At 41.3% G+C, this 11,819-nt stretch overlaps 1 protein-coding gene across 1 annotated transcript; it reads left to right on the forward strand.

Moving 5' to 3' along the window:
* Positions 1 to 213: 213 nt before the first annotated feature.
* On the forward strand, positions 214 to 11,307 carry LOC101068542 (cAMP-regulated D2 protein). The gene is made up of 9 exons (XM_003972652.3): positions 214 to 346; positions 2,207 to 2,874; positions 3,265 to 3,466; positions 3,774 to 3,907; positions 4,365 to 4,492; positions 5,428 to 5,546; positions 6,165 to 6,305; positions 6,724 to 6,896; positions 10,034 to 11,307. Exons 2-9 carry the CDS (start codon positions 2,404 to 2,406, stop codon positions 10,484 to 10,486), a joined length of 1,821 nt encoding a protein of 606 aa, XP_003972701.3. The 5' UTR covers positions 214 to 346; positions 2,207 to 2,403; the 3' UTR covers positions 10,487 to 11,307.
* Positions 11,308 to 11,819: the final 512 nt, after the last annotated feature.

Consider the following 11,819-nt stretch of genomic DNA (forward strand, 5'->3'; position numbering starts at 1 on the left):
TAGTAGTCTCAGAATACATGTAAATTGCTAGTCCAGTGTTATATATGACATATGGAAATGATAGTTGCTGTAGCCTTGGAGTAAACATAAAATGACTAATTGAATTGTTGTCTGTGAAAAGGCGTTTCTTACCAAAACAATCGCCAAGTAGGCGCCAAATAATTTTGTTTAGGGTTTTTGGTTACGAACGGTAATGCGGGTCACATGAAGTTGCGTCAGCCAGGTGGTAAAATCAGCACTCACCTGGGTAATTTATGAGATTGAGAAAATGGCGGCGGGAGTGGCGCTTTTGATGAGCGGGAAATGATTTATTTTCACTGACTAACCAGCGCGTCCAAGAATTTAGGTAAGAATTTTCCCCTCTTAGTCTCTCAGCGACGAAATGGTTTGATGGTCGTGTAACATTGTGAGTAACATTAGACAAACTAAGTTGGTTTGGAGTTGTTACAAAAGAGTTTGAACTGGTTGCCGCTGAATGGAAATTGGCGTGTTGACTCTGTGTTGATTGATGACGACAGGACTTGCGATGCAGTTTGCTGCTCAGCGCGGGAATCCATGAAGTCGTGATTACACGCAATAGGTGTGGATATTGCAGGTTTTGTTTTGGAGTCCGTGTGATCGATCGTTTGTGTATTCAGAATTACTGCTGCAAATGCTGATTCGACTGTTAGATTCCCCACTGAAAAGGCTATGGATAAAATTGAATCAATTGAGATGGAGTGTAAAATGAAAAAAACCCCGCTTGATCTCATCTCAAGCAGCTCATGAGAGATAAGAAAACTGTTTCATTGGTTAAATCTCAGTTGGATGTTTTGATGAGATGACAGAAACTTTGCATTTTCTTTGGTAGGAAAATGGAGGTATAAGCAGAGTCCGAGTCCATCTATTTGGTCCTGCATCCTCTCCAAGAAATGCAAATTATGGCCTGATGTTTTTAGTAGGTGAGAACGTAAAAGAGTATCTCGCTGCAGCCAACTGCATTGATAATAATTTAGACATAGCCATCGGACTGGGGAGTCACTGGGCATGTAAAGTGGAAACTGCAGGTTATCTCAAACTACAGAGCAATTTTAGAGTCACTTCTTAACTGTGAGCGAGCTAGTAGAGTTCATGATCTAAATCTGATTTATGAAGATTGTTCAGAATTAGGTAAACAACTTATACAAAACGGTGGTATCACGTTGAAGATCACACTGACTTGAGCAATTCAAACTGCTTCACTCTACCGAGGTTCCTCTGGGGAAGTGTAATCAAAGATGAGAATTTCCTGGCGCGACTGCAGCGATTTCCTAAGTGGCGTACTGTGTTAAATGGTAGTGGAGCTACAGCTTGCTATAAATGCCTAAATCAGTGGAGCTAATAACACTTGGAGAAAGGAGAAAAGTTGGTTTGCTTCTGGTGAAGATAGCTCCCAGAGATCTTATAGAGGAAATGCAGATGGTTAAGCAAGGAAATCTGTCACATAACATAAGCATACGCTTTATGAACTGAGAGCAAATGCCTAGTGGATTGTTAATGGCAGCAGAATTGTGGCAGAGCTCACCAAACACTGTATCCCCAGAACACTCACAGTCCAACAGACACACAAAAAATAGCCGATCTCCCAAGAGTTTCTGTTGCCCCCCCCCCAGGACTGCTTTTGTTTCCTGTGTCACAAATACATGTTAAGTAAGCATTAGAAGACACCCGATGAATATTAACAATGGTCATTTGGAGCACAGAACTTTATTTGAGGTTTTCATTTGAAAGTGTGGTCACGTGAACTGCCTCTGGTTTGACAAGGTAATTGCAGTTTGCTCCATTTGCAATTATCTTTTACAAGAAGTTTAAAAGAACAGAAGTGTTTGTTCATATCATGTGAGAATAAGCCTCACACAGCCTCTCTTTGACCCTAGCTTTAGTTTTCATGGTGTCGTGATACCTAGGAGGAGGAAAAATAAAGCTGAAAATGAGCCATGCCCAAATTTATTGAATCGTTTTTTTACAGACTTGTCACATGTGTCATGTGACAATGTTGTCGCATGACACGAAAAGACATGATTCAAGAGGACCAAATAGGAGTCACTGAAAGAACAGAATAAGAGATGAAATAAGTGACTCATCATTTACTCTCTGCTTGAGACTTTGTGATTCCATTAGGTAAAGGGACGACGATGTGTCCCGTATTAGTTGTCCTGCATCACAGTGTCTGTTTCTTGCCATTTAGGGTCTACTGGACACTATTCAGCATTCACACACTGCTGCTTTTGTCTTGCAAATCCTAACAAGCAACTAACGAAATCAGAGTCACAAGGGTGACCAGCCCATGGAGGGGTTTAGACCGTGGCTTTTTTGTGGGGGCTGTGAATTTTAGAACTGGACCATTCGACAGCTTCTTGGGAAGTTTGAGCATTCAAACCCAGTATGGAAAGACGGCACTGCTTGCTGCTTTTATGCGCACTAGGATTCACCTTTGGAGAGAGGATGAAAAATGACGACTTTGTCAGCATTCTGAGACGATTCCAGCCTGGACTGCTGGTGAGAGATGAGCCATATCTGGCAAATGAAGACTTTGAGATAAACTCCCAGAAGAGGCTGAGACCCCCAGAGTTTATCCCAATCTTAGAGCAAACCAAGAACTCACTGTCCAGGCGAGATGCAAATGAGGCTCCTGGTCCCATGGTGTTAACAAAAGATGGCAAGATGAAGGGAGTAACAGTGGATAAAGCACAAGTATTCTATGGAATTCCATATGCAGACCCACCTGTCGGGGCATATCGCTGGAAGCCCCCCAGACCGGTGACGCCTTGGAAAGAAGTTTACGATGCCTCCTTCCCCAGGGCAGCATGCATGCAGGCCTGCAGTGGACCGGTTGCAGCAGAGTGTTCTCGGACTGTAAGGAACAATTCATCTCCTTTTATACACTATATACATGTTTACGTTTCCCATTGTATGACAACAGTTAACCCCATAACTAAGCTAAGATTCTAACCTGAACAGCATTGATGTGCAACTCTTGATCTGAACCCCAATCATACCTGCAAACCAGCACATCAGTGCCATTGATGATACTGGTACATTTCAAAAACGGCTCAGGAACAGGCCAAGGAATTCCACTCAGTTAAACAGACTTGGCCTTAAACATACCTAGAATAATCTTCTTACAAAGCAGCAACTGTATCTCTAACTATAATCCGTGTAATCTACATAATGTACCTCTTTATTAAAAAAAAAAAAAAAATACAAGTTACACCTCTCGTTTCCTGAAATGTCCCCAAATAAAAGGTCAGTGAGGACTGTCTCTACCTCAACGTCTTTGTCCCTCTGGACGTGGACTTCAACGCCCCCTTGCAGAGCCTTCTACCCGTCATGGTGTGGATCCACGGTGGGGATTTCATCGCCGGTTCTGCCTCCAAGCCGCTGTATGACGGACGCTTCATCAGCAACTTCACACACACCGTTGTTGTGAGCATGGAGTATCGATTAGGTAAGAGGGTTGGGGAAAATGTGCTGGTTGATTAGTTGTAACAAAGCGAGCAAATTTAATGTTATTGTGCCTGCTCTATATTTTGTACATAAGTGCATCTCCAGTTTCGGGATCAGAATAAGAAAAGCAATAATCTCCAGTTAAATAATAGTGTGGGGGTGGGGGTGTGAGATTATTTTGACTGGCCGAGACTGAAAGCAGAAGAGGGTGCAGCAGATGAGAATGATGGTAATGAAGAACGAAGAGGAAACAAATGCTCTGCCAGAATCTATTATGTCTAATCCTCTGACCTGATTTATGGTTTAAGGTGCCTTTGGTTTCCTTGTCTCTGGAAAAGATGCTCACACCTCTGCTGTAGGGAATTATGGGATCTTGGACCAGCAAGCGGCTCTGGTTTGGGTTCAGCGGAACATTGCTGTGTTTGGAGGTGATCCTAGCAAGGCAAGCAAACGCACAAAAACAGTAGTTAAGCTAGTGTGCAAAAGGATCCATCAACAGGACTGACAGGATAAAATAGCTGCGTGTCTCCTTGTCATGTAAATGTTAGATTTTCATCTTTAAAATAAAAGATACAGCTGAGGAGTTTTGGCTGGTGACTACATGTAATTATCAATAATGTGAAGGAGCCGAAACATTTCAATTTAGTTCTAAAATGTGCCATGCCTGCTCCTGGGACCAGCTTGATGAGGAGTTGATCATGTAAAGTCGGTCTGTTGATGCAGAGACACATCTATAGTATATAAAGTAGGTCATAGCACATGACCTGGTTCCTGAGTTTACTCCCCTGTGATGATTACATGTAAGCTTATTTTTACAGAAGCAATAAAGAGCCTTCACAGGGACTTCCCCACAATAGCAATATGGCTAACATTGTCTTCCTCATTGCATTTATTGTCAGGTTACAGTATTCGGAGAGAGTGCGGGTGCTCAGTCAGTGTGTCTCCACCTGATGATCCAGAGCAGTAAACTTCTGTTTAAACAGGCTATGCTGCAGAGTGTGCCATTCTCCATCCCTCTGAAGAGCAGGTGAGGAACCAGCTTGGACTCTTAACACTGGGGAACAGTTTGGGGGAAAAAATTCTCTTCAGTTAGAATTTTATGCTGATTCCAAAATTAGTCAGTTTTTTCTAGCACGTCAAGTTTTTTTCACCACAGGTTGCTCTGCAGATAAGCAAAATTCCACTGATTAGCTGTAGAAAGACCTGCCTGCTGATTAGGATTGGACTCATCTACAGTACAGCTGAGTGGGAACTTGTTTGTGCCGTCACAATTGAGAGTAGCATGAGGTGTGTGTGTGTGTGTGTGTGTGTGTGTGTGTGTGTGTGTGTGTGTGTGTGTGTGTGTGTGTGTGTGTGTGTGTGTGTGCGCAGTTCCCAATAGGTCAGTACTATCAATATCCTATAGGGGGTACTTTGAACTATAGGGGATCCTGTTGTTCAAAAACTTGATGTGATGGAGGAAAAACTCAGTTCAGTTTTGGATTCCGCACCTAAAATGAGTTAAAAACAGCTGTCAGACCAAACAACAAAAATTGTCTTCCCCAGTATAATCCAAATCTAGAACCAGTCCATTTCTTCTCTTTGGCCCAGTACGGCCCAGTCCCACTCTACTGTAATCAGTCAATTTGACCTCCATCCCAGTATAACTAGTTCAGGAAATCTGTATGTTCCATTTAAACTAGCCAATTTGGCCTAACTAAAGGAAGATTATACTTGTTTATGTAATAATTACATTTTCTGCATATTTTTCATTGGTTTTGCTATTAGCTTGGCACCTCTTGGTAAATCTGGGTATTTGTAATTTTCTACCATTGTGTTGTCTATTTACTGTAATATTATCTTGATTATTTTTGTTCAGTGCAGTTTTTCAGTGAACAGTTTCTTTATTCTGACCTTGCTGCAATGCTCCCCCACCAGTCTTTTTCCACACTGCAGTTTCATTTCCCATCTTCCTTTTCACAGACATGATGCCCTGAAGCTGGGAAAAGATTTTGCTAAGGAGACCAACTGCTCTGTGAACAACATTGTCTGTCTGCTGTCTCTCACTCCTCAGGCTGTCCTTAATGCACAGATGAAAACAAGTAGGACGCCATCAACACGCGCAGAACTTTTCACTATGTGATATCATAAGTAACATTATGTTGTTCGCAAAAGATACAGGGGAAAAAACATTTTTGTGACAGTAATTTCAGCAGCCTAAGTGTAGCCATGGTAACTACTATTTGATTGATGCTTCAACTTTGTGTTGCTACGAGGAAAGATGGCAAGGCGTAAATATGGTTTATTTAAAATTTGAATTTTCATTCATTGAGGAGAATCAGAAACGCCAAACGTGGGTTGCGACTTAATGATCACAGGAAACTGTAGATCCCAGAGTGAGACCAGTTGACAACCTAGGACTGCAATCCAGTGTGGTTTTCTGTTCTACCAGGCAGCAAATGCTTTCCCCAAGGATTTTGTGGTCCCAGGATAGACCTTTGTCTACCTGCTAAGACAGAAATCCCGGTTGGGATGCTGCCCTCGAGGACTGGGTCTGCACTATTTGTGCACTGGTCTGAGCCTAACTCACTGGAATGACCAATTACACATAATCTTGCACATTCACACAAAAGTGACTTGAATCAATTGGGAATGTCTGATTGAGTTTTGACTGTAGAATTCTTCCCATTTAAGTGATGTGTTTTACTGATGGGTTTCAGGTTCCAAAATTGTGAACCCTTTTAAGTTCCTGGAGGTTTTTGAGACGTGGGGTCCATACATCGATGGTGACTTGATAAAAGAGCAAACTGTCACTGCTTTCCAGAAGGGCCACTGGCAGAAAGAGAAGTCGGTTTTGTTGGGTAAGACACACCAAAATCAATAAAATGACATCATTATTAAAAAGTTCAATAAATAATTTAAGACATTTAAATTTAGAAAGTAAAAAAATCGCCATACATTATAACCCAGATAAATTTTCTATTACATTATATACACTACACTATACATTGTTGGTCCACCCGGATTTCGAGATACCTGTTATAAGATATTAGACAGCTTTTGATCAGTTTAACATTGTTTCATAGTCTTTCATTTTATATTTTTCATTTTAATATTTCATATTTATAATAATAATCCATGAACTGGCATATTGCTTATTTACTGTAATTACACTGTCGCATTTAATACCTGGCCTGCCACCCACAGATGCTTTGCGACACGTCCGCTTTCATCTTTTCCACCCCTTTGTGAACCCTGTGTTTCCTTTTTTCCCGGCAGGTACGACCTCAGAAGAGGGGCTGATCTTTGTGTACAGCGTCTTCCACAAGCCCGTCTCTGCAGTGGAGAGCACTGTATACATCACGGCCATCTTTAAACAACATGCTATTGGGATCCTGCGTAAATATCTGCCCCTGTACAGGGAGGCAGACCACAGAGGGATGCTAGCTCAGGTAGGAAGGCTTCCAAAACAATCACACTGTCTTTGTGATGGTGATAGAGCCAAAAGCTGTAGAAAATACCTGCATACAATTACGGTTATGACGCAGATTTAAAATTGGCTTTTGTAGTATTCTCTTAACTACTTTCATATTTCTAGATCTCTGGCCAAGTTTTACTGGCATGTTTTATTCTCTGTCCAATTGGTTGTGTTTTACTGAATGTGTGTTCTTATGAAACAAAACATTACAAAGAAATCTATTTATGTAAGGTTTGCCTGGGGGTTTTCTCTACTCCTGTTTCCTCAGTTCAACAACATGCAGATTGATTAAAAGTTATCTGTAGGTGTGATGTGATTTTATTTACTTAAAATGCTTTGAACTGCTGCATAACTGACTGATAGTTCTCACGTGTCCCTCTTTGCGTAAGATACTTGTGGATGTAACGATACCGTTCCCTTTTTACCCAGAAGTTGCCATCAGAGGGAGCCCTAGCGCCAACTTTCCTGGGGTCTTGACTCTAAAATGGACCCTTTAGTCATTTGTCTTCCTTCATTGACATGTGTCAGTATGTGGACCAACTTTAGTCGGGAGATGGTGGTCAGATCGAGCCCATCAGTCACAGTGGGAAGCAATTCCTATGTTACTGATATTTGTAGGGACAGTGGAGACTATGGACAAGTTACAGATTTCATTACACTGAAGCTTTTCTATTTTGAGAGCTGGTGTGGATCACCATGACACAACACCATTCTCTCTGTGATTTCAATACAAAGTCTGTGGAGCTTTGGGGACCTACAGGGGAGTCAGGAGGTGACACTCCTGGACATATTTAGCATTCAGTCACAGTTCACAGTGAGAAGAGTCAGTGAAATCACAATCATGGTGTCTGACTATGTGTCAGACACCCACAGAGACACAGACGCACACTTCGCCTGTGTAGCAAGGGACGGCTGCAGAGTCTGTTGCAGATGGTTCTTGATATGAGGGCGTCTTTGGTCATGTCTCGTGCTTTTTGGAACTTGGTAGGATATTTTTGTGCCTTACGTTTGGCACAGAAAGATTCTCCAAAGGTGAAAATATCCATTTAGGATAATGGTAAACATTTCAGTGGTTAGGGAAAAACTGAGAAATTGAGGGAGCAACAGCACTGGGCGGAAAAAAAGGTTGTTTAACTGTCAATAACGCACTGACCATTTGTGTTAAAAAACGCAACACAAATGGTCAGAAACTGAAGGATGGGTCCAAATATAATGTAAAGGTCAACAAGAACGGACCTATGAGGTCATGATTGCACTCTGATGGTAATATTTTGACCAATTCCATTTTGTCATTTAAGGTTTAGGATTATAGAGAAAAAGATAACAATTTCTTTACAACTATATAAGGAGGGTATTGATTTAACCTGTAATCCCTTTACTGGGAGCACTGACATGTTTATGTTGAAGCTGAGATTACAGAAGGGTCTTTACAAACGTGAATCTGCTCGCTCAGAGGAAGGAAAGCATCCGTGTGACAAGATGCGGGGAAGGACAAAATGGTATCAATTCAAATGCAGTGATTCATGTCCCCTTCCTCAAAATCAGCAGCCTATGTGCAGGTATTTAATACAAATAACATCATTTTGGTTCAGTTATGAAGTGAAGGACTAATTTCACTAATTTGTAGCTGTTAAAGCTTCAGGTGTGCTAATTTCCTGAGAGATATACTGGTATCATCAGTCATATCTGAAAAAAGAATAAAACAATTGCTGATACTCTGCTTTACATCCTTAGCTGTGATGCAGTCCAAGCTTGCCTTTTCATGTTTTTAAGGATCTGGATAGGGTGATGTTAGCCCCCCATTTTTCGTTGTGGGATATTAATCATTTTAGTCAGAACAAAGTTATCATTTAATATTCAGTTCCTCTTGATTGTAAAATTTCATTGCAACAAATGTTGAAGTGAGGAGGAAGATGAAGCGGATCTGTGTGTCTCCATCACCTTCCCACTATTGCCTTGATTAGTTTGAGATGTCACAAATGGGATTGTGTGGGCACAAGTATTGCTGAACATGACAAACTGGTTTCCAGGTAACAGAAGACAGACCGTCTACCTTCATTTTCCTTTTGCTTCCTCTCATGCCAAATTTCAGATTTATTTTGTTTGTATTTTCATTTCTCTAAATGATGCTGGACAAAAATCTTTAAAAAAAAAAAAAAAACTGGATTGTGTTGTATACAATTTACATAGTTTAAAGGACTATAGAGATGTAGTGCTTACATATCACAAAGAAAGGTCCATTTGTTTAAGAAGCCTTAAACGCTCACAGGTTTGACATTTAATATGTATTTAGTGACAGGTGAAATGGATGTATCTGTGAGAAGGCAAGAGCATCTTATGTAAAACCCCGACGGCATGGTGAGTCACATCTGCCTTGGAAAAACACAAAATGAAAAATAACTCCAGCAAATGAGCCCTGGAATCACCCCCAACCCCCCTCTAAGAAAAAAAATCTTTCAAAATTACATTTCTCAACTTTGCACCATGGCAATACTCTGAAATTCTTAAGAAAAAAAGAAACACTTAAAAGATTAGACATCTATTTTGTAAGAAATAACATCTTTACATTGATCTTGTCGTCTTAATCACTTTTTCCTTATCTGGGTCATGGGGAGGATCCACGATGGGTGAAGGCAGGTCCATCCCTGGATGAGTCCCCAGTTCATCGCAGGGCCCTATATGAGCATTTGGGAGTTCAGTACCTTGGTCAAGGGTACCTTGGCAGTGCTCTGAAGGTGTTCTGGCACCTCCCTCTACTACCAGAACACCTTCCATGTTTTACCTGCTGGGGCTCGAACCAAGAACCCTCTGCTTCTCAGCCCACTTCCCAAGAGAATGAGCTCCCACCACCCCCATTGTATTGATAACTAATTTAAAACGGGCGTATATTCTCATGAACGTTGTTCATTTGGGGGATTTTTAGCACAATGTGGTGAGACTGCATTGATTTCAGTAAATTCGGTGGTGAGCAACTGAGTATTGCTGTAGTTAATACGCCACTTGTAAAGTCCTCTGGGGACCCCAAATGCATAAATCGGATCATTTATGGAAATTGCCACAATAAATTCATTCCATTTCTCACAAGTTGTCCTTTCCTTTTACTCTCTCCAGATCGTTACAGACTACATCTTCTTATGTCCAGCTAGGAAGTCGGCACGTTCTGGCACGTCAGCCGGCAGCAAGGTCTGGATGTATGTGTTTGACCACGTGATGTCAGATCCAAGGGTATGGTCGGGTTTAACCTACTGCTACCAGCATGTCTGCCACGGCGCCGAGCTCCCTTTTGTCTTTGACTCTGCCCCGGTGACAAATTTCACCTTGTCGCTACCAGAGAAGCTGCTGTCCAATCGAATGTTGTGCTACTGGGGCACCTTTGCTCACAACGGTGACCCTTCCTCGCGTGCCCAGCAGACGACTTTCTGCCGAGAACAACGTCTGCCTGCTTGGCCGCGTTATCTTAACAGCGGCGGCTGGCTGGTCATGAACCTGACCGTGCATATGCATGCCCAAATGGAAACCAGGAGCGATGTGTGTGACTTCTGGGACAAATTGGGCATCTACTAAGGGGATGGGAATTATGGGGGAGCTTTGGGGAAACGATGTGGTGTTTTCTGTGTTTGTTACATAAATACCAAGCAGCTTCTGTTGCTCTGTAAGTCATGTCTTTTAAAACCTCCCAATTGTTTTAAAAGGAAAAGGCTCAACCCACACACTTTTTGCACCTGCTCAATTTATCAGCATTCAGTCATAATTTGTTAGTGATATGTCAACCACTGCTCACCTGTTATATAGACGTTTGTATGTTGCATTAACTATCTGATGCAGTTGTCTCTCTTCATTGCTTTTCTTTATGTATGTAAATGCTACAGCAAGATCATTTGATTCTTTATTTCTGCTTTTGTGTTTCACATTACACACCTTCTGTGGTTCTGTGACTTTCCTGCTTTTTAAAAAAAAATAAAAATCAAATCAAATTTGCACAGTGGCAAGGAAAACACTTAACAGGAGGAAAACCTCCCTTTTTAAACTCTTGAGTGGAACCAGACTCATATGAGAGGGACCTACTGTTGATGGCCAACTGGTTGAGGAGGTGGAGAAGGGGAAATAATGCAGCGGGAAGGATGGATAGAGACGCATACATCAAATGATAAAGTAATTTTAATTAGGGTGCAAAACTAAAGAAGGGGGGATGGGCTTGGATAATCAATCATTAAATTACATATGTATAATATATTCTGCTCAAGATTTCTCCTGATGAAATGGAAGTGTTAACTTTCTGCTGTTGCTTATTGGAGGGGGTCAGGCTTTCTGTCTGTAAAACACCTAGATGAAATCTTGACTGTGACAGATGCTTTTTGAATAAAGATGAGTTACGTTCAATTGTAGAACTGACTAATCCTTCCAGATGAAAACGTAAAATGGCTTCAAACAAGAGGTCGGAGGTTTGGTTTACTTTGATTTAAGCACTTGGCCGAATCATGAGTGGTGTACAAGGTCATACATTACACTGGCCATTTTTCTCATTCTAATCAAATTTAAAATACCAATTTTGCAGGTAATCTATGAGATTTTCAGTACTGAATATGAGCTTAAAAGAAAAATCCTGACAATCGGTAATGTGGATGCAAATGATCTTCTGAATCATAAAAATGTACATTATGTGAAGAGAACCTGATGGCCCGTTAAAGACAAATGCTCTCACAACAGGGCAGTCAATCTTCATGTGCTGTGTAGTTTCTTTAAAGGTAGGCTGCATTGACATTTTCCATACAATGAATTTGTGTGCAACCTTTGTGCTGTTTGGTCTAATTTGTGGATCAAAAATATGTGCAGTTTAGTAGCAGCTACCAGCCATGCAGAGGAAGACAAACAAGAAAATAGCACTGGCCTGTATGTG

Source organism: Takifugu rubripes, chromosome 18, assembly GCF_901000725.2.
Source record: "Takifugu rubripes chromosome 18, fTakRub1.2, whole genome shotgun sequence".
NCBI classification, from domain to species: domain Eukaryota; kingdom Metazoa; phylum Chordata; class Actinopteri; order Tetraodontiformes; family Tetraodontidae; genus Takifugu; species Takifugu rubripes.

Excerpts from the sequence above, each read along its gene's own strand:
- LOC101068542 (XM_003972652.3), top strand. The coding sequence starts at position 2,404 with ATGGAAAGACGGCACTGCTTGCTGCTTTTATGCGCACTAGGATTCACC. Across the intron at positions 2,875-3,264 it reads CAGCAGAGTGTTCTCGGACT|GTCAGTGAGGACTGTCTCTA; the intron begins GTAAGGAACAAT and ends CCCAAATAAAAG. Across the intron at positions 6,897-10,033 it reads ACAGAGGGATGCTAGCTCAG|ATCGTTACAGACTACATCTT; the intron begins GTAGGAAGGCTT and ends TACTCTCTCCAG.